Source organism: Chlamydotis macqueenii, chromosome 2 (assembly GCF_036417535.1).
Source record: "Chlamydotis macqueenii isolate bChlMac1 chromosome 2, bChlMac1.mat, whole genome shotgun sequence".
In the NCBI taxonomy this organism is placed as follows: Eukaryota; Metazoa; Chordata; class Aves; order Otidiformes; family Otididae; genus Chlamydotis; species Chlamydotis macqueenii.
In genome coordinates, this window is record NC_141557.1 from 27,258,909 (window position 1) to 27,282,502 (window position 23,594).

A 23,594-nucleotide genomic window follows, 5' to 3' on the forward strand; every position below is an offset into this window, starting at 1 on the left:
CTGTTTGTGACAAATCAGTCAGCCTGATCTCTGAGGTGGAATTGCATAGATATTTTTTTTATGAGGAAAGCTCAGAAAGACAGATTTCATTTAAATAAAAAAAGAGGATATTTAACTTTCTAAGTAGGAGGACACACACAGCATCAAGGAGAGGCGGCAAAAATGAAAGATTTATGTACAGCACTTTTCCTGCTTTCTGATTATTCTTGTACCCTGCTATCTCAGTCCACAACTGTCTTCTGGTTTGGGCATCATTTTTTCTTCTGTTTTTAAGTTTTTAGAGGGTAAGATGAAGATTATTTCCCTGTTCTCCAGCATTCTCATGTAAGACACAAGTCTTTTTAGATGTATCTATACTTACCAGGCTGGTTACCTACCTGCTCTTTCATCTCTGGACCTAGGTGTCCTAATTGTCATTGCTCCTACAGAGAGAATAGGGAAGTTCTGGAAACTTTTGTAGAGAGGAAGTATCTCTTCAGACTCCTTCGAAGTTTCTTCCAACATAATGTCTGAGTTGGACCTTTCATCAAGAGATTAGTCTCCCAGTTCTCTGAATTTAGCTCATCTGTGTTAGAAACTCACTTGTATTAGGGCTCTGTCTTACTGATATATTCTACACACAGACCCTTTTGGAAATCTGAAGTGTTTGTCTGTTGTTGGAAGATGAAATTATCCAGCCATTTCTGAGTAGCAGCTCTCTGTATATGGGTAACAACCTGTGGCAAGACTTCATATGAAGCCTTAAAGGTGAATCCTTCTTTTGTGAGTGGTACCAGAAGCATCACAAAGAACAGTCTGCAGCCTGCAGCAAAGCTCCATCGAAACCTCTTCACCAAACGCTGTCATCTCTGACACTGTGAAGAGTGATGTGAAGTGCTTCTCTACCACAGAGTTGCTTTGCAAGAGCACTAGTGATATATTTAACTACTTGGAGTTAACCACAGAGTGTGTGTACTTGTAAGCTGTCACTCAGAAAGAGAGGTTTCTTTCCAGCTGATTAAGTTCTTTGAAATATGGATTCCATGCGCATTCAGTTCTCCTTACTTGCCCTTCAGGTTTTAACAAGTTGTGCCTCTAGCTGAGTTAAAAATGAAATGGGGCAATGCATGCTTAGCCTTATATGCCGGTGTGCTGAGCATGAAGGAAAGTGGAACTTGAGCAGAAAGGAAAAAATTATCCAGTCTTAAGGAAGTGTCTGTATCTGTTGTGTGAATTTGCACGTAGTCTAAACTTCTCAAACAATGCTTATAGAGGTAAATACTCTCTTCCATGTAGAAATTATCCAGAGGGATTAAATAAGTGGAGGAGTTGCCAGATGAAATTTGTTGGTTTCTGTTAAGGAACAGGTCAAATGAGTAATGGCTTTAGTTGCATTTGACCTTTAAAATATGTAACTTTTGATTACACATCATCCCTGACCAATTTGGTGGCCTTCTATGACGGGGTGACAGCATCGGTGGACAAGGGACGAGCAACGGATATCATCTACCTGGACTTGTGCAAAGCTTTTGACACTGTCCCGCACGACATCCTTCTCTCTAAACTAGAGAGACGTGGGTTTGATGGATGGACCACTTGGTGGATAAGGAGTTGGCTGGATGACCGCACTCAGAGAGTGGTGGTCAATGGCTCGATGTCCAAGTGGAGACCAGTCATGAGTGGCGTCCCTCAGGGGGTCCGTGTTGGGCCTGGCCCTGTTCAACATCTTTGTTGGCGACACGGACAGTGGGATAGAGTGCACCCTCAGCAAGTTCACCGATGACACCAAGTTGTGTGGTGCTGTCGACACGCTGGAAGGGAGGGATGCCATCCAGAGGGATCTTGACAGGCTGGAGAGGTGGGCCCGTGCCAGCCTCATGAAGTTCAACCAGGCCAAGTGCAAGGTCCTGCACCTGAGTCATGGCAATCCCAGACACAAATACAGGCTGAGAACAGATTGAGAGCAGCCCTGAGGAGAAGGACTTGGGAGTACCGGTGGACGAGAAGCTCAGCATGAGCAGGCAATGCGCCCTTGCAGCCCAGAAGGCCAACCGCATCCTGGGCTGCATCAAGAGAAGCGTGGCCAGCAGGTCGAGGGAGGTGATTCTGCCCCTCTACTCTGCCCTGGTGAGACCCCACCTGGAGTACTATGTCCAGTTCTGGAGCCCCCAACACAAGAAGGACATGGACCAGTTGGAGAAGGTCCAGAGGAGGGCCACAAAGGTGATAAAAGGGCTGGAGCACCTCTCCTATGAGGACAGGCTGAGAGAGTTGGAGCTGTTCAGCCTGGAGGAGACTCTGGGGAGACCTGATAGTGGTCTTCCAGTACCTCAAGGGGGCCTACAAGAAAGATGGGGAGAAGCTGTTCAGTAGGGCCTGTTGTGATAGGATGAGGGATAATGGTTTTAAAATAGAGGGAGGTAGATTTAGATTAGATATTAGGAAAAAATTTTTTTACGATGCGAGTTGTAGAACACTGGAACAGGTTGTCTAGAGAGGTGATGGATGCCCCATCCCTGGAAATGTTCAAGGCCAGGCTGGATGAGGCTCTGAGTAACCTGATCTAGTCGGGGATGTCCCTGCTCCTTGCAGGGGGGTTGGACTAGATGACCTTTGAAGATCACTTCCAACTCTAACCATTCTGTGATTCTATGATTCTATCTTTTCAGCAGACAGCAAAAAAGATAATTCCATCTGCCTGAAGGAATCTGTGATAATTTAGCCTGCAGGGAAATGCTGTTAAATGTATTAAATGAGTTCTCCAAGATGAGCAATGCATATTGATTGCCAGTTGTTTGTGAAAGCTCTCTGCTTTTATGATGAAGTATAAGTGGAAAACTTTGGTTTGGTTTAAGGTCAAATAAATTTAACTGTAGGCTTCACAGTTTAAACCAATTATAGGCCAGAAATTGTTACAAATTGTCATTATGACTACTTTTGTTTGCATCAGTTATTACAGTGCTTGTTTGTAATGAGGAGGTTTAGTAATTAAACTAAGCTCGCTGTTGTGTTCAGGTTGGCAAATAGGGCAGATACTATGGACAAAGTATCTAATAAGCAGAAAGAAGCTTAAATACTCATGCCTTAAGGGAAGATGATCCCATATGCTTGTAAAATCCTCTAAAGAGGACTTAAAATGTCTGTGATTCACTTTATATGGGAACACTTGAGCATTTCCCCGTTCAGTAACTTATTATCACTTCACCTGAACTTCTTTCCAGCAGATTGCCAAACTGAGGCAGCAGCTTCAGCGCAGTAAGCAGAGCAGTCGTCACAGTAAAGAGAAAGAACGTCAGTCACCTCTCCATGGCAACCATATAGCAATCAGTCAGACTCAGGTAAGTAGAAGGTTGCTTATAATAACAGCCTCCTACCTTGTCTGTTTTGTTTTTTTTTCCTATATGGTACGCTGAAATGCTTAACAACCTGATACCATTGCATCTTCACTGAAATTTATCTAATAGTCATCATACAGTAAAAGAAAGAAGGATTGCAGCAGGATAGCAACTAAAATATATAAAGATGCTGTAAAAATTCTGAGCATGGCCAGATAAGACTGCATTTCCAGGAATACACACTGACTTCCAGGACTAATTTTTGTGGTACACTTTCAAAAGTCTCTGCTCCCCTGGAAGGTACTTGCTTGTCAGTTTCGCAACCCAATTTCATCTGAGTGGGTTAAAAAAAATTAAAATAGAAAATAAAGAAAAAGAAAGTACTCAAGGATAAGCAGCCTGGATTAGCAAGCCCAAAAATTGATCAGTCTTTGAGCAGCAACACTGACTGACTTGTTATGAACAAACTTGTAATTCACCTTACTGTGTATTCATCAGTAAAAGGCAGCAATGCTGTATCACCAGAGATTCGAGGGAAAATCTCATTTCCTTGTCCCATTTCAGGAATCTTTTCCTGAAAATCATTCCACATGACATCAAGGAAAACAATATTGTGGTGTTTGCTTTCTTGAAAAATTCACCCTGAATTTAAGTTCAACTGAAATCAAGAGTATACTTGCCTCAGTACCCCGTCCCTGGGGACTGGTGACTAAAGGATCTGTAACACTGCTGGATAAAAGTCTTTTTCTTCATAGTTTTGTCTAGGACATACCTGTTGGTTGTTACGGTAGTCCAGAATAATTGTCAATACAGAATCCTGTCTACATGAGAGTTTGTGGTTGCCGTGGCTATGTTACTGTACATTTGTTACAATGTATTTTGAGAGGTTTCCATCATATTAAATGGAAAAATTGCTCTCATCACCAGCCTGTTCTTGTTTCAGATGTTATGACTTACTGTAAAACCTCAATCAGACATAATCTTTGGATTGCAAATTCTTACGTCTAGATTATGTTGATGACCATTCCCATGTTCTATACCAATGAGCATTGTGATGACAGGACTTCTCTCCAGCCATCAGTCTATGGATTTAGAATCATAGAATAGTTTGGATTGGAAGGGACTGTTAAAGGTCATCTAGTCCAGCCACCCTGCAAGAAGCAGGGACATCTCCAACCAGATCAGGTTGCTCAGAGCCCTGTCGTCCAACCTGGCCCTGAATGTTTCCAGGGATGGGGCATCCACCACCTGTCTGGGCAAACTGTTCCAGTGTTCTACCACCCTCACTGTAAAAAAATGTTTTCCTTATTTCCGTCTGAATTGGCTTCCTTCTATTTTAAAACCATTACCCCTTGTCCTATCACAACAGGCCCTGCTAAAGAATTCTTACCTGTCTTTCTCACAAGTCCCCTTTAAGTACTGAAAGGCCACTATAAGGTCTCCCTGGAGCCTCCTCTTCTCCAGACTCTGCAGAAACAGCCACAGCTCTCTCAGCCCATCTTCATAGGAGAGATTCTCCAGCACATCTTTGAAATCCTCTTCTCTGAGAGGTTAAGCTCGGGCTCCTAGTCTGATGTCTTCTGTTTCCTGTTGTCTTATTACCTACCTATTTTTCAAAGTGATTTCTGAGTTTAGGCAAATGTTAATGTAGTTGATTGCTTTAACAGAAGCCTGGGTAAGACAATATTTGTTTTCAGGTCATTTTCATGTTTGACAGAGTTATAAAAATTTGCCTGTGCTCTGAGTATATCTATATTTCTCCTATTATAAAGATGCTGACACATACGAAGAATAGCTTTGGACAAATTCCTGGCCAAATTACCTGACCATGAACCAGGTTCTTAGCAAAACTGAAATGCAGTTATGGGTTCTAAAGCTCAGGCAAGGTTCAGTCAATGATTTCTTGAACCTCAAGCCACTTGTAGAAAGCAGTTAATCTTGTCTCATTTGACAGTGCAGACATTTGAGTCCTGATTAAATTTCACGTACAGTGGATCCTTATCTTGGACCTCATGTTACTAACAGGCCACTGTTTGAACTCCTGAAATGTTTGTTCTGTTATTGTATTTCCTGACTGCCTTTTTAAATAGCTAGTGTTTTAGAAAGAAGAGGTTGAGCTGTGATGGCTGATTCTTTATGTTCCTCCTTCTGTTTGGATAAAATCTTGTGGTTAAAGTCTAATCTTGTGATTAAGACATACAGGAAATTGATACTCTTCCTGAAACTTTTATGACTCTATAACAAACTTTCCCACTACATTTTGCATAGAAAAGGGTTTTGCTTTCCATCTTAAAGTAAGCTGTTGCAAGTACCTGTGCCACTATTTATATTCACAATAAAAACAGTTTTTGACACAGACTGAAGTCCACTTAGGACATTTGCTTTAAAGGAACGTTCTTGAGTACTTGGAACTCACTTTGTCATGGCTCATGTAACGTTTTGGTTTCTCAAGAACATCTTCTCTGACAAGGTCAGTGAAGTTTTCAGTTCTGGCACCATTGCGGGAAGGCATCCTGCAGGCTTCACTGATAAGTGAAGTAGTAGAATGCTTTTATTACAGAACACTTCTTTGAGTTAAGTACAGGTGATTTTAGTGGCTTTTGATTTGTGGAGGCATTTCTTTTTATTTAAATTTGCCAGGTAAAGATGGTCTTTGAGATGGCAAAATTAATACACAGCTTCTAACTTTTTAGGTTTTTTTAGTACTCAGACTTCTGTCTGTATTCCATTTTCCAATTTCACATCATGTTGCTCTCTACCTTCTAGGCTTCTATTACCAGATCAGTCCCTATGCCACTGTCAAACATTTCAGTGCCAAAATCAAATGTTTCACGTGTGCCGTGTAATGTAGAAGGAATAAGCCCCGAACTGGAAAAAGTATTCATTAAGGAAAACAGTGGAAAAGAAGAAGTATCCAAGGTAAGCTTATATTAACATGTTTATTGTTGTTTTTTCTTCATAATCTATAAACACATGGGAAGCCTTCCTCATGAGAAACCTTCCTCATGACTGAAATTATGAATATTTTTCTTCAAAGAACTGTTTGTTTGAAAACTTCGTTTCAGTGTTTTAGGGTGGTTTTTTTTGTTTTGTTTAAAAAAGTGCTTCTGGCCAAATGTTTAGAATGCTCTTTCTGTAGAGAACTTGAAAGTTTTTGCGCAAAGTGCAAGTGCTTGAAAATTTAGATATTTCAGGCTACAGTAGTCAGTAATTAGAGAACAGAAGGTTAATTTATTTGCTTCATTTTGTGTTCTTTTTCTTAGGCAAGACTTAAGTTTTCTGTTTCTGCTCTGCTTTTTGGTTTTAATGCTTTTCTTCCGTAAGCAGAATGTGAACCACTGCAGTCTGTCATGGGAGATCTCTGTATGGGAAATACTGACAAATGTGGCAGCTTTGCTTATGTAAGAGAACTGGAGCGTTGGAATTGTTATTGAGGAGCACTGGAGTGCTTAGATGACACTTAAAATGTGAAATCCTTGGTTTACAGCCACTGTTTCCTAAACAGCCAATGAAAATTTTCTGCTGTGGGACAAACTACTCCACCGTTTTTTCTAATCTTCTCTAAGATGTAGATTATTTTATGTGAATGGTCATGTAATAGCAATTCAGTGTACAAGTCAAGCTATAAAACTTTGATCAGAGGCTTAAAATTCCAAAACCTGCTATTTGTAGTTCTTCATTTCAGCAGTAAACTTAAGAAGCTTTGGGAATGGTCTTGGCTTCTTCAGAAACTTAGTTGTGTGGACAAAGCAGTCTTAAGAATGAAATACTGTAGTAGTAAAGTTTTATGCTAAGTTTGCTTTCCTAAGGCTATCTCTTCCTTTTAGAAGGGGTGTGTGTGTTGTAACAGGGGAATAAATAAAAAAAACAAACACACAAACCAAAACAGAAAGCCCAAATCAATAAACCTTGTTGCGCCATCTCCAGAGAGCGTATAAAAGGTATGTATCACAGTGCCACCATTGATGTTGCTATGGCTAGGGTTGTAATCTCCTAGGGTTAGAGGACATTTCATTTATTTATCAGACAAATCATCTTCATAAATGTTGTCCTTGGGCTTTAACAGCCTATTATTTGGGATGCAGAACTCAGTCTCCGAAGTTACTGAATGTACTGGCTCTGATCCAGCAAAACAGTTAAGCACATACTTAAGTGCATTGTTGGACTGGGGCCAGAGGTGCTCAGCAGTTTGTGCAGCCAAGGCAATAGTGAACCATTCCTCCAAACATCTAGCTGGGGAGAGTCTTCAGACAAAAAAGAAAGTGATAAATTAGACATTGCCCTTGAAGTCAAGTCCATCTTTGTTGGCAGAGGGTTGTTTCCTGCTATGTAGCTCTTAACTTCTGTGGTCTGGTCTAGTGGGACCTAAAGTGGGACTCCTAGCACTGTCTTTGAGCTTACTGGATCTCATGGCTTACTTATGGAAGGTCAAAATAAGACTAGTTTACTTAATCTTGCTGCTGGTGAACTTTCTCCTAATACAACAATTTAGCTTCTTTTTAGCCTGAGGGAGTTGGGGCAGCTGGGTTAAAGGTTAGGAATTACTGAACAAAAGATAAACTGTAGGAAACTAAACCTCATTAGTTTCACTGCTGGTGAAACAATTTATTTTTCTTTCAATTTTCCGCCATTCCTTCTTGTTGTAACATTCTGTATTAAATTATTTCAAAATAGTAATCAAAGGTAGTTGATGGCTTTGGGTGATGTGTGAAGGATAACTTATTCTGTAGACTCGCTTGTAAGATCGGTGTGCATCTGGATTTTCAGCTCTTTTCTTTTAACCTGTTTCTATGTTTACCTCACAGTTTTATCAGTGCATGTTCAAACCTTAATTTTCATATTAATTGATTTATCCAGCTGCATAAAACACTTTGTGCCCTATTGTGAATCTGTAATCATTTGCCAGGAAAGATCTGGGGAATAACATGCAACCTGCTAAAAATACTGAGAAGGAATATTGCCTTTATTTTAGGTGCAGCTTACTACCTAATTTTTTTTTTTTTTTTTTAATTTAGGTACTACATTAGTACCTTTCTAATTTCTTCAATTTTATTTCAATAACTACATATAGGCTGTCCCAAGTAAAATAAAATTCACTTAAGTTCTGTTAATACGAAAAATTTAGTGTAGTGTTCTTGAATTTTTTTCTGTTAGTTTCTTATCTCTTCATTGTAAACTTATGGGTTTTTTTTTTGTTTGTTTGTTTGTTTTTTTACAATTTCTTATTTCATATATTGAAATCAGACTAGGTGATATATAGGACAAAAATAAGCTTAAAGTTAAAGCCGTTTTATGGATATTACTTTTATTGCTTTTTAAATTTAGCTCCTGGTTAAAATGAGTAACTAGTGAAACTTTCCTCCCAGTTTCATACTTCCTTGCTTAGTCTTCATATACACAAATCAATTTAATTTATTTTTTACAATTTTTTTTGTTTGTTTTCTAAGGTGTAATTCTACATACTTTGTTTTTCCTGACTTGAATTTTTGTAATCCTGCTTCTTAAAAATGTATAAATTGATTTGGAATATATCTTCTGTCTTATCGTGTGCTGACTTAGTTCTGTTAGTTCTTTGGAATGCTCTTCTTTAATTTAAAATTTTTTATTACAATATTTTAATGATAATAAAATTGTACTTACAAAATTACTATTACTTATAAAAGTAAAAATTATTGTAGACATTAGTTTTGTTATTTTTATGTTTCACAAAGATAGGTGATGATGCAGTAATGTCATTACGTCATTAACTTACTCCTCTAGTAATCTAATTGACCATAAAATTTAGAGTAATTGCGTTGTAAGTGGTCAAAACAGTCCAAATATTTCTTCCTTTTCAGTTTCAGCATGTATGTGTTTATTTGTTGAGATCATTGCTCTTGTTTCCTTAGCTGAAGATGTTCTCTTTTTTTCCTCCATAAAACCAGGGTTAAAGGTAGAACTTTTTTTTGTGGGGTGGGGTTTTTTTTGGGGTGTTTTTTTTTTTTTTTTTGGTCACTTAGTAGTCTAATTCTCCTCAGATTTATTAATAAACTTTAATTGATCTTCTAATGTATGTATTTGAAGATCTTGGATATATTTTCCTTCCTGTTTTATAACTTGTTGACTAGCTTTCCAGGAAATTGTGGTAGTGTCTCTCTGTTCCCACTATAACTTGTGAGAGGGAATCGGGTTTTTTGTGAAGTTGTGACAGGCTTTTGTTATTTGTGCCATTGTGACTCCATAACACAAACATTGGAGACTTAGGTACAAAAAAATTGTGAAATTACTGTACCAAGTTGGGGGTAAGAGCTTCCCTCTTACGGAGTACAGTGTGAAAATAATGCGAAGTGCCCTGGAGCAGGACAAAGACATGTTCATAGGTCTCCTATTAAGAAAAAAAATATTACTGGAACTGTCTTTCAAGGATACAGAAGTGATTGGAAATGAAGCTATTTTGATGGACTATCACACGATATAAATAAAATGATTAATATGTTTCTTGTTTGATTTCTAATGCTTCTGGAAATAGATAGATGTTTTCATATATCTATCAGAAAGCTTAATCCTGTAATAAAAGGACTGTTTTTTTAATTTGCACAGGTGCAGAGGATTTTTACTTAAATCTTCATCTCCTTCTTCTGAAAAATCTGTTTTTTTCCAAGTGCTCCTTCCCAGGAGAAGTTGTGGGGTTTTTTGCACTTGCACCTTATCTAGTGCATTGATGACTTCAATGATGTTGTGAAGGAAGAAGCACTCTCCTGTCTCTGCCTTGGTGTTTCAGGCTAGAGAACAGGCTTTAAATCAAAAACATTGAAAGCTTTGCTTTCAAGAAGTTGCCTCCCAAATAGATGTAAGGCTTGTGAAGAACAGATTATTTTTAAGCCTCCCATTGCTATCAGAGTAGCGTTCCTGATGCTACTAAATAGGATGTTGGGTTTTTTCCAGTGAAATACTGAAAACAACGTGGTGAATTTTAACAGCATAGTGAGAAATGCATGTTGTTGTCAAATTCAACACTTCTGTACCTTTGCAGGGAGATGAGGGTAGTATGTAACAAGCGTCCAAGAACACGCTGTCCCATAGGGATTGACATGTGTCCTGTCAGAATGCATTTGACATAAGGTTAGTACATGACTGGACATTCTTGGAAAAAAAACCAAAACAAAACCCAGTATGTAGTATATAGAATGCAGTGATTTCTAGTTGTTTTCCATGCATTGAGCAATACTAATGACAGCTGTACCAGATCAGTTACCCTCTTTCTTGTGTTGTAAGGTTGTAAGGACTTCCGTTTCTAGAACAGTTGAGGCATGACTCATAGAAACTAACTTCTAAAGTATTTTTTAAAAGTTGAATACTTATAGTTGGTATTTTCATGAAGTTTGTTGCACTCGTCGAAACTTTGATTCAATATTAAAGGAAAGATAAATACAGAAGCATAGTAATCTGAAATATTTACTGGCATTTTCTATACTTTAGAAGTTATTTTACTTGGAAACAGTGATAAGTATGTAGCTTTTTCTACTTGTATGTGTGTTTAGAGACATCTCTAAAAATTTGGGTAACTTTTCGTGTCTCAAATTTTAATTCAGTGGAGGCTGAAATATGTGATTTGGGATATAGTTCCTGTCTACATACGACTATGTTGTTCCTCCAGGTGTGGAAGAACATCTGTATTATCCTGAAGTCTTTAATTATGTGATCACTTACAGATTTTTTTTTCCCCCTCCCTGGAATCCTTACTTTACCTGTTAGATAGAGCATAGTATATGCACTTAATGAGCAGTTGTTCGGTGTTTTTGTTTTCTCCTCGTTAGATATGAGTCCGCATGCTCACTGTTAAACCTCACTTTGAAATCAGAAATCTAGATTTCTTCCTGGGTTTTTGCTTCTGTGTAATAGAGTGTCTGAAATTTTGTTCTCTTCTTATCACACCTGTGTGAGAAGAAATACTGTATTATCTGCACTTTATGGATGGAGAAACACAAATCCATCAGGCTTCTATAATGTGATTCTTCAGGTAGCTCAGGACATTGCATGCCATTTTAGGAGTTTGAAGTGCAGCTCCCATAGTCTCCTTCTGCATCTGTAGCATTGAAGATTTTTGCAAATCAGTCCTGTATAGAGTGGGCATCCAGAAAAGATACCATAAAAGAGAGAGGTTGGTTCAGATGACTTCCTGCCATCTCATAGAATTTTTTTTTGGCAGAGATGGAAATAAAAACGAGACTTTGCAGAGCAGTAATTTTTTTTGTTACGTTAATTATGAGACTGTTTTCTTTCTAGACCTTCAGTCTTGTTTTCTACCTCTCTTCTGTCTGCGTAGCAAATGATAAAATGCTTCAGGTCTATCTTGTGCATGGAATGAGTCATGGCCTGTTGGGGGTGATGGGAATAACAACCTGTAATCATGTTGTAACGCATATGCAATGTGAACTGAGTTCTTGGAACAGACCACACAGCTGTGTCCAAACTTTTCAGCATTTGATGTAGCAACTGTAAAGTTCTCTTTATAGTGTGTTTCTTTGTGCTGAATTGAAATGTGAAATGGTATTAACTGGAAGGCTCGTAAGAAGCAAAGGATCTTCCTGCTCTGCTACGTCTGCCTCCTTGTGTAATGTGTGGTGGTTTTCTGGACAGACTGTTGCTGAAAAGGGGAGAATGTGATACTTGGTCAATAGGTTTTGTGTCCTCATTAGCAAAAGCGTTTGGTTCAATTTTAGACTTTGAAACAAGCTGTTACAGTTTTGCAGTATTTAGGGGAAGAGGAAAGCAATAAGATAAAAATGGTCACTTGAAGTGAGAAAAGACATTCATTTTTTTTTTGTAGCTAGAACATCTAAGCTGTTCTCTATGCTTGAATACAAGCCTTACTGAACTGAGGATAAAAACTATATTTAAATCTTGCAGGCATTTTTTTCCCCATCACTTTTGAGAAAACCTGTGATTCTCATTTGATTTCTTACATTTAAAGCAGTGCTGTCTTTATGGTAAAACTAATTCTGCACTGGGAAGGACAAATAAGTAGAGCGTGCCAATCTACTACTGTGAACATGTCTATGCAGTATATTGCAGAATGGGATGCAAGATCACCCTGGCCAGTGCCAACTAGGCTGGTATGAGTAGGCAGTGCTTACTAGCTTCAGTTCAAGCTTGTGAACCTAGTATAAGCCTGTGCATCGTCTGCCTGGTTGCCGTTTTGTCAGGCATCACCTATAGAAGTGAAGGATGGAATGTAGAGGTGTACTTGAGAATTACTAGCAAAACTTGGGTGGTTTCATTTGTGATTTTAATGCAGTTGGTTGTTATGGCAATAGCATGCCATTGTATTTGATGTTTTCTACTTTCCCTTTTATCCAAATGGGATCTCTGTCAGGGTACTTGTGTTTGCTTCATAATAACAGTGACCTTTACTGAAAATTGTACTACTAAGTAAAACTAAAGATCTATTTGTTGCAGAGGTTTACTTTTTGAAAACTATCATAAAAATATAAAAACATAATACTAGCATATGTTGAAGTGCATTCTGTGCTGACTTTGCATTAAGAGGATACAGTTGGTTTGGAACATCTGCGCATTGTCCCACCATTCAGCATAATTAACGTATGTTCTGTCCATTGAACATCACATGATTTTCTTCTGTAAAAGTTGTTATTTCAAAAATGGCTTATTTCCTGTTCTTAAGGCCTTGCCTTATTACTTCAGTTATGAGTGCTACAGGCAGACATTGCTTAGGAGTTTGATCTTTTCTCTGTAACCTGAATTCCTTCTTTCTCTTGCAGCCCTTGGATATCCCTGATGGTCGGAGGGCCCCATTACCTGCTCACTATCGTAGTAGTAGTACACGAAGCATTGACACTCAGACACCATCTGTCCAGGAACGCAGCAGCAGCTGCAGCAGTCATTCACCATGTGTTTCTCCCTTTTGCCCTCCTGAATCTCAGGATGGGAGTCCTTGCTCAACAGAAGATTTACTCTATGACCGTGACAAAGGTGAGAGTAGAATGGCCCACCTTTACCTATGGGAGGCATGTGATGTCCTGCTTTTACAACTACCTTCATTTTACTCATTACATCAGTTTTTGTTCTTGTTTGTTGTGGAGGGATTGAGGATTTATCTTAAAATTGGTTTTGTTTGTTTACATATATTTTTCCCTCTTGTTTGTGAAACTTCACAAACATCTTCCATAAATATGTCAGAGGAGCACAGCAAACAGTCTTTACTATTTATGAAGATTCTAATGTGAAGAATTCAGACTGTAATGTGTTTATATTTAAAAAAAGGTTTCAAGAAGGTTTGTGATAGACTACATATTCTTCATGGGTGAGTTACTTGCTGATCAAAATGATGCTGATGAAGTTTTGGACTCTTAAAAGTACTCTGCTTCTGAGCTCTTTCATTCCACTTGAAGCTATTTGGTGAGGAGCTCAGATATGAGTTTGAACAATCTGTTGGAGAGCAATTCTTTGTCTGTGTATGTTGCATTACAACCCAAAATTTCTGAATAATTTATGTGTTTGTATGTCAATATCTTGCATTTTTTTTCAAAGTCTGTAAAACGTCATTTGGTTTTGTGGAGGGAGTGAACTGGAGTTTCAGGAATTAAGAGTTAAAATAGAGGCACCAGTGTAAAAATACTAACTTTTTTGTTTGTTTGTTTGTTTTACTACTGTATACTAATGGAATTATTCTTGAGCTTCTGCGCAGCTAGACTTAAGTCTTTTTTCATCTGGAAACATGGACTTCAGTTTGGAGGGATACAGGGTTTGGGTAAAACATGCAAGCTAAGAGTAGCAAGTTTCATAGAGGAAATGAAAACTTAGCATAGATTTATTAATAAGCTAAAGACAGCAGTATTTTGAGGTTATAAGTAAGGTTAAGCTTTTCTGTAAATACTCTCTGTTCAATAATTCTTAAAGTAATTTCGGAATAAGATTGGGGAAGGCAGCAGGACAAAGAATAGCTTTTTTTGATTCCTGAAAAGTATTGCTTTCCCATCTCTGATTTAAAAGGAAGTCGTTGAAAACAAATCCACCTGTTCAAATCTTGAATTGGGAGTAGGTGTGGGCACATAAGTTAACCACATCGAAGTAAAAGTCTTACATCAACATGATAGTTGACTGTGCTCCAGAAAACAACAGAGATATTAGCCCCACACCTTCTTTTTCTTATAGTATGCGTGTGAATTGTAATGTTTTGTGAAGACTGAATCACTGTAGAGATGTCCACTAAAGTACTAGCACACAGGGAAACATCTTAGCAGGTAAATTTTTTCATATATGTCCTGATAACCAATATAAGTTAAAAAGGAAATAAATGAAAATAATAATTCATTTTGCAGTTAGGACTCGGTTATCACCGTGATTAGAATTTTCAGTGGTATTTTATTGGCAGTAGTGAGTGAAGACAGTTTGAAATAGTGCATCTAACCTTCTTAATGCTTTTCAAAGGTTTTTATCTCCTGTTTTGGATTTTTTGAACAGCTAATTGGAGTAAAATTTATTGCTGAACTTTACTTATTTGTGGATTTTGGTTTTAAGACTGGCTTTAATGCTAGGTTTGTATCAAAAGTCTGCTTTAGTACTAGTGTATAGGTGATGGTGATAAACAGCCAGCTTTGTAAAATTAATATAATTGCATTTTTAAATTAGTTTAAGTAAGGTACTTAGTACTGTACTTATGAAAGATAAAAACTTGAACTGCTCATCACAACTTCATTCTTTAAGAACAAGATAGAAACTATAAAAATGCTTAACAATTTTCCAACCGAAAGTTAATTTGTTCAGAGGTTGTAAAAGTAGAGTCAGAATAATAGTCATTAAGATGTCACAGGCCAGTTGTTCTGAATGTTACCTTCAGAATAGTTAAATTATAGATAAATGAGAGATACAGGTAGAAAGTATACGGGAATAGCAAATTTTGAGAGACAGTTTATTAACATCTGTTGTGGATGTTAACTGCTTTATAAAACAAAACTCACAAAGTTTTTTGCACCTTCATTTCAAAGGTTTTTGTGATGCTAGAATAAAACTTTTGTGAGTTTGCTGTGAGGCCTGTTAAGTTTTGAAAAATGCATTGCATAACCAAATGTAGACATTTTAAACCCGAGATATTTTTTGTTACTTTTCTCAAGTTGAGATTTTATTTTCCTCTCTATGTGAATACCTTGGCTTTACTATTAAAAAAAAAATTATTATCAGCTTTATGAATGCTTCCGAGTGTGTTCCTGAGTAGGAGAGGAAGGTTAGTAGTTTGAGAGACATGAGCAGTGAGAGGAGCCAGAGCTCTGTACAGACACAGTGCTGCTTTACATTTCTAAAGCATCTTTTATTTCTTGTGCAAAGCTGTGCTTTGGCCTGAGGCCCTCACAGCTGCTCTTTGGACTGTATCAGATGTTTGGTTTACTTTTCTGCAAGAAACTGCTAAATCTATTGAATTTTTCCAAAGAAAGTGAAAGCTATGTTTCAGAAAAAGCCCGCAATACTGCTCTGAATGGAGCAGTGATACTAAATGGTGTTGATTGGAACGGAGGCAGAGGGGTGGAGAGAAGGTATTTTAATGGCACCTTGCTTTATGATTTTGTTTTCAAAATACCAGCCCATTGCAAGCTAGGTTACTGCCTTGCTGCCGGTTTCACTAGATGTGTTTTATGATACTCTAGTCCATGAGACTGTAATTCAGAGTGCTCTGTAGCATACTTAGCAGCTTAGAGGTAAAGGTTCAAAGGCATCCCAAAGTATAAGCAAGTGGAATTTGGGGGTTTTTTTTATACAAAAATAGATAGCATAACTTGTTTTTCAGGGATTTTGATGTAGCATTGTGTATTCCCACTGTTGTTAGCAGGTTGTTAGGAGCAACATGTTCGTGAAGATGAACTGAAGATACTTTTTAACTTCTGGACATATGAATCATAGCTTTCAAAATGAAAATTGCATGTGAAGTCTTTGGATAGTCTTAAGAAACGAAGGTGTTTTTGAACCTATCAAAAGAAATCCCAAGGCTCGCTGGAAAGTTTCTTGTTTCCTTTAAATTTTGTAACTCAAAAAAATTGTTTTACAGGTTCTTTTTTAGTTTTCCTCTTTCATTGCTGTAATATATGCAAGCTAAAACCTGTGGTATTAAGTCTTCTGGTTAAAATAGTATTTTTAGTGTTCAATTACAATCTTAAACATTTTCTAGATAACAGGAGACGTCCATTTTGAATATTTGTGTTTAGAAATGCTGTGTAATGAGGCTCCATCTTGTCTGCTGTGTGCTTATGGTAACCAAACTCCCTTGAAAGGTTACATCTGTTAATCTTCAATCATTGTCCCCCTGACGAAGTCTGATGGGTTGGTCGAAACACGCCCGCAGAGCACACCCTACTGGTGTCAGCCTGGAAGATGCAGACATGTCCTCTGACATGAGGGCTTATGCCTTGCAGCCTCTGATAAAGCGTTAAAAAAAAAAAAAAAAAAAAAAGTGTAAATAGCTCAGTTTGAGAAGACACACTTGCGGTGTCATTAAGGATTAATAATGTGACAGTGTAGCACTTAGGAGCTTACAGGATACTCAGGTAGAGACTGGCTTAAGCTTTAAATTCCACCTCTTGCCACCTTAACTCATGGCCTGTTTTCCCCATACCCTTCCGTTCTTGCTCTGCTGCTGTACGTGTAGGACCAACACCAAGCCTGTACATGTGAGCCTCCTAATAACCACGTGTATTTTTCAAATAGTGGTGGGGGAGGGTGTTTGGTTAAAATGAAAAGCTGACAACTTAGTAAGCTTTAAAAGCAGGGAGAGTACAGAGAGAAACAGAATGGTTAAATTATATTGGTTTGGTTTGGTTTTTTGTTTTTTTTTTTTTTTTTTTAACTTGTTTAACAGATGTCTTGTATAGAAAGTTTCAGCCAGACAGGGCTAAATAAACCAAAAACTTGATTGAAAACTGAACTGGCTAGACAAGACTCTATATCTTCCAAGAACTGACTTAACTTTGAATTCAGTTTGATTCTTTCCTTGGATGTACTTCCACAGTTTTCCACTATTTGGTGGAATGAACAGTAGCATATTTTATTTTTCAGAGTTTTTAAATAGAAACTTGGATCTTAAATTTTAAATATTAGAAGGAGGAAACAAACTGTCTGGGTTCTGTTAATGATTTCTGTGTTTGGAATGAGCTGTGTGGGCCAACAGTGGAAAGATGCCAACAGGACCATCATGCTCCCAGCTTGGCACATATCTGTATTGTCTCTAAGCTTTTTCTGCCTTCATACAGTTAACTAAATTTCTGTAAATAGAAGTTCTGTGCTCACTCTACAGCAGGAAAGAGCTGAATGATCAATACACTGCTGAGGTTCACTTCAGCTGTCTTTTCCTCATGTCTTTCAGAGTAAATCTCCAAAGGCAAGTGTGATATTTGAGTTGATTTGTGTCTTGTAGGAGGAAACAGAGATGTTTCAGAACCTCTAATGATTAGCCTTTGTATGTGAGTCGTGGTTATACAAATGTTTATGTAGTTACTATTTGCAAGCTGTTAAAGACAAACTTATATGCCTCAGTGAATCTAGATCATAGTGCTTGAAGCGTTGGCTGGTTTTCCACTGTTGCTGAGAAGGCACACATGAACAACAGCAGAATAAACAAAGGTATCTGAGGTTAAGAATGGTAAGGAACTCCACAAGTTCTCAAAAGGAGCTATAGCAAGAGCAGTTATTTCTCTCCAAATAATGTGTGTTTATAAAATAGGGGGTCCTCTTTAACACTGCCATTTCATTTAATTTTTTTAATTGTAAGCCCAAGGAGAGAATAGGGAGCCACTAATACTAGCCTGAGATAAGCGTTACTATTTGAAAAGGTAGAAGTCACTGCAGAAAGCTTATTTTCTGTGAGTAATTATTTTTGTACCTACTTTATTTCCTTGGTGTATTGGATATCATGCTGTCAAGATGAGTGTTTAAAATGAACCCTTTCTTAGTCTTAATTTTTCAAACTGTTGTGCTTCTGTCATTACCACAATGGAGTCTTGTCTCTTACACTTTCCAAGAAGTACAAGGAAATCTGCCTTTTGCCTTGTATCCTCAAACTTCAGCACCTTTATTCTAATTGTGTCTAGTAGTCACCTGTAAAATATACACAGACAGCTGGAGTTATGCAGGATACTTACATCATTAGTAGTGATGAGATAATTGAGTTGTGGAAGTTCTATTTTGGGTACTAAAAAACTTCCCAATTGTGAAGCAAGTAAGATGGGGCATTGTAATGATGAGGTATCAGTACCTGTATTACAAATGTGCTTTGTTTCTTTACAACTTCTGAACTGTTCGTGAGACTAATGAGGTCAGTATTGCAGTGAAAACTTATGTTTTAAAATAAGATACATGCTGTATACGCACGTTTTCAAAAATTGTGTTTATACAGTGAGAAAGAGTGTTATCATTACCACTCATAATTCTTCTGCATGTGTTGTGCATACTACCTTGTGCATTTGTTTTTTGAAATACGTAATAAAGAACATATTTGTTTCCAGGATCACAGCTCTGCTTTGTTCTGATTGCAGTGTTCTGGATAAAAATATCCTCCTGTTATGTGTTGTTGTGTGATAGATTACTGCTTCACTGAAGCTTTTATTCAGAAGAAATGTGCTATAGAAGGGTGTTAGAAATAGCCTGCAATAAAGGAAATGTTGTGGTAGAAGCAAGCCGGCATGGTGGCTGAATTGTGAAAAAAGGCATCTTGTTTGGAAATCAAATTTAATTAAAAAGCACTCTCAATCTCTAGTAATATAACTGCTTTAAATTTTCAGACAGTGGGAGTAGCTCACCGTTGCCCAAGTATGCCTCATCTCCCAAACCAAACAACAGCTACATGTTCAAACGAGAGCCCCCAGAGGGATGTGAGCGAGTGAAGGTCTTTGAGGAAATGTCGTAAGTAATGCCTTTTATATCAGCTGGTATCTGCAAAGCAGTAAACCTGTTTACTGAGCCTGTTCAACTGCAGATGATTAAACTATTCCAGCTGATGAGATTTTCAGGAGCAAACTATTTCTTAGAGTTTGTACACAGAGAAGTTGAAGTGTTCATGTTGGTTTGAAGAAGAAATGGTCTTTTATGCTTGAACTTTTTTTGTGCATTTATAAAAGGCAATAAAAATCCAAGTAGAAAAGATAAGGTACATTTGATTTCCTAAGCATTTAAAAACCTCTCTTCATATATTTTTTTCAATTAACTTTTTAAATGTTCGTGGCTTAAAACAAAACTCTCCTTGTCATAATTCTTTATCAGTTCCAAGCATAGGTTACATTTTGATATGTATAAAATAAAAAATTGAATGAAATCTATGTAAAGTGTTTGTAGATGGTAGTATACTTATGGCATAGACTTTGCTCAATATTTTTGCTGAGCAAGAAATCAGAAATTAAATTCTTGGACGTCATGTCTTTTTCCTTTAGACTCAGCAGTATTTGAGCACACGCTGTCGAGGTTGCATGCTTAGCTCCTGCGGATGAAAAAATTAAGGAGGGGACATTTCTTGCTCTAACAGCATTCATTACCTGCTGGATGGTGAAGGAGCAATGTTGGGTTGTGGAGGAAGCCTCCAGACAAGTTACGGAATATGGGAAAGGAGAGGTCTATTTCATGGAGGTTCTCCAAGGGATTTAATATGTTGTTGCTGCATTGTTTTTATTACAGAAGAATTCGTGCCATTCTAAATTACCGTGGCATTTTTTTCATGTGCATATGTACTGCAGATTTTTCTTGCTGGAAGTTGCATGTTTATCCAGTAATTATCAAGTCATTTTTGTGACGGTACTGTTTTTAATGCTGTGGATCAGTTAGCTGACTACCAATATGGAAGATGTTTGCCCCTCTGTCCAATTAATCCCATTCCTTGTCATTCACATTTTAGCAACATGTAGAACCACAAAGTTCATGACATATAAAACATCTTGATGGGCCAGGTATATAATCTTTTTTCTTGTTGTAGGTCTCGTCAGCCTGTCTCAGCCCCTCTCTTTTCATGTCCTGACAAAAACAAGGTTAATTTCATCCCAACCGGATCAGCTTTCTGTCCTGTAAAACTTCTGGGCCCCCTCCTTCCCGCTTCAGACCTGACGCTGAAGAACTCTCCAAACTCTGGTCAAAGCACAGCTTTGAGCACCCTGACAGTTGAGCAGCTTTCGTCTCGGGTCTCTTTCTCATCTCTGTCGGATGACACCAGCACAATGGACTCTACAGAGGTCCCAGTACAGCAACCGTCCCAACAACAGCAGCCGCTTTTGCAAGAAATTCAGACTGAAGATCATTCCTCTCCTCAGACCTACGTGTTAATTTAGACCAAGGTGGAGCAGGCCTCTGCCCTGAAGCAAGGATTGAGGAGATAATAGTTCAGATACATCTGCATGAGGTGGCAACCTTTCAGAACAACACAGAATACTTAGCAGCATCCAGAAAAATATCTCAACGCTGTTCTTGGCAGGGACAGAATTCATATTCAGCGTTTTTTGTGAGAAAGCAGTAATGCCTGCAGAATCCATATATCATTAAGCGTTTTAAGTGGAGACTATGCATTTCATAGTATGTTTGACCAGATTAGTACTGTCCTGTGTTCTGTTTCAAATTCTACAGTATAAATAAGCTCTATATATATATAAAAAAAAGTTGCCTGTCTGAATAGAAAATGTCTTGCTGTGTTGTGTCCTATGGAAAATACTGTACTTCAGGATTATGTTTACAATTGATCCAGGTGTTTATGTTTCTAACTTCTGTAATACACACAATGCAAAAAAAAAAAAAAAAAAAGTATGGCCACAACAGTTGCACAGTGCCCACCCTATGGCCTAGCTTCAGGTACTTCTCTCGAAGTGTAAACTCAGGTAACTTGGAATGTATATCATATTGGGATATAAAATATTTTACAGCTACAAAGCTAAAGAGGGAACATCACTCTTTTGCCTTTCCTTATTTTATGCATTAATATTTCCTCATTACATTCCACTTTCTTGGAATAAGTGCATTCAGATCCAGGTGAACACGACCCTGGACGTGGGTGAACATGAGGAGAACCAGCAAATATGTGATGTATATCACTTTGTCATGTGCTTACAAGTAAAACAACTGTTGCATTTACTGTCATTTCAATATATATGTAAAATGTGGCATTTAAAGGTTTCAGGTGTTGCTCAGTTAATGACTGTTAAACTGTTGCAAATAAAGTGTTCAGTACTAGGCTGTACATGAGAAACATTCCACGTTGTGTGTGAGAGGATTTTGAAAGACAAGAATGTTTTTGTTCAAGGACAGAGATTCTTTCAGGTTTCACAAGGGGTGATGGGGATTTCCTCTCATGTTCTTGTTGGCAGTTAGGGATGTGAAATGCTACTGTTACCGTCTGAAAGTCAAATTAATGTTTAGTTTCTCTTTTGGAAATATTCATTCATTTGCTGGTTGGAAGTAGGTTTTCAGATTTTGTCAAGCAGTGTTAGATGAGCAGCATTTTATTTATGTAGTGAGTAATTGTGTTTGGATTAAAGTCCGGAAGTAGCAAGTGGGTGTTCTAAGAGGGGTGGGGGAAATAATAGTTTTAAGTTCATGTTACTTAATCAAAGCTTCTCCCATAAGTTTCAGTTACTTAAGTTGTATGTGTAAAAGTGTGTTTTCCCCCCTCCTTAAGTGTGAATAAAAAAAAAAAATCCTTGTAAAATAATCCTGGTTTTGCAGGCTGGACACTTTCTCAAAATAGTACATGGCAAGAACGGGTTAGTGTTGCTCTTCTGTTGTATTGGAACAAGAGGAGCATTGCTTTCAGAGATAATTTCCTGTGATACAAAAAGGACCCCAAAGGCAAAATAAACTCGATGTTCTTGCTCCATTGCTTTCAGCTCAGTGGAACTACATTTATGCTGTCTGCTCCTAAGAGAATAAGGTTCACCTTTTCCAGGAATTGAAGAGATTAGTAGCCTGCAGCTACTGAGCATTTAAATTTGCTCCATTATTATTTTTTTTTTCCTCTTTTGAAGATGAGATTGGAGGGGGGTGAGAGTCAGCCACCAATAACTACTCACTAAATATGTACTTTCTTTGGAGATAAAGCATCATTTCCTTTTTTTTTACTGATGTTTTGTTAGTAGTATCTTACAAGGTGGAATTTGCAGCCTATAAAACAGTCACTATTTTTTGACTCCTCTTGAAGAAAACATAGAGGGAGAGAGGTCTGTCTCTAACCATTTTCATGTGAAAAACCTTCTTGAAACACAGCAGCCATCTTTAACCCTACTAATCTCAGGCCTAGGTGAAAACACTATATATTTTATAGACTGAAGATAAAGGGGAGAAAATACTCGTGATGTAAGTATCGATTCCTTTTAATATTTTTCTTTCTAGATTAACATTGCAGTATGATGACCTTTCTATGCTCTGGTTATATCCAGATAAGAAATCGTAGTCTGTTATTGGTGTTAGGTTACCAGGGGATATGATGAGTGGTTTTTAGATCAGTGATGAACTCTGTACAATATTTGCAATGCCATTATGTGTTCTTTTTATTTTTTTCCACGAGAAACTAAATATTAATTAAATTGCACGTTTGTTCTTAGCAGATTTGAAGGTTTTGAACCAAATGTGTTAAAGCTAATGCTTTGCCATGTAAATTTCCCAGCAGTTGTTTATCTCAATTGTATTCTACATCCAGCTGTAGAAATTTGTCAAATATTGTTTAAAGTTTTGTACATAGTTGTACTGTTATTTCTAGCCACTGTGCTGAACAGTATTCAAGTTATCACACAATATTGCTTTACACAAGGAAATGTGTGGCTTTTGTTTTGTATTTTTTTGGTATAGAAGTTCCTGTGTCTTATTTAAATAAAAATTATAGTTAAAAAAAAAAAAAGTGGTGGGGGACACACACAAAAGCAGTGGTTCATTTATTTGTTTTGGAAACTGTATGAAACACCATAGAATGAGATTAAAGTTTAATATTGTTCAAAATTTACATCTAGAATAATGTCAACCATGTATCCTTGACTATTGTGCTATGTCTTCTAGAACAACATAATCTCTTGATTTTTGCATAACGCTGTTCTAGGATGGGGGAAAAAACCCTAAAAATAGCTGAATGCCTAAATATGCTTTAAAATAGCATATTTTATTTCTGCATATAATGAGGTTTTTCTTTCTTCAGAGCTGAGAAGAAAAAGAAATTCAGTTAAGTGTTCTTGGAAACTGTGTATCCACTGCTGTGTTTGTGGTATGGCTAATTTCAAGTTATCTGTTGAAAATTATGAAAGCCATTAGATGTTTCACTATGTGAAACTAAACTAAACC

General features: G+C 37.5%; 1 protein-coding gene across 2 annotated transcripts in view; it reads left to right on the plus strand.

Moving 5' to 3' along the window:
- The window catches only part of GLCCI1 (glucocorticoid induced 1), a 59,794-nt gene extending 36,532 nt beyond the window's left edge, over positions 1–23,262 (plus strand). The window contains exons 4-8 of one of the 2 annotated variants that reach the window (XM_086742390.1): positions 3,201–3,317; positions 6,081–6,233; positions 13,076–13,286; positions 19,079–19,199; positions 20,260–23,262. In XM_086742390.1, the coding sequence (XP_086598516.1) occupies positions 3,201–3,317; positions 6,081–6,233; positions 13,076–13,286; positions 19,079–19,199; positions 20,260–20,608 (951 nt within the window). In that variant the 3' untranslated portion in view covers positions 20,609–23,262. The remainder of the gene's footprint in view (positions 1–3,200; positions 3,318–6,080; positions 6,234–13,075; positions 13,287–19,078; positions 19,200–20,259) is intronic. The other variant, XM_086742391.1, reaches the window with a different exon arrangement.
- Positions 23,263–23,594: the final 332 nt, after the last annotated feature.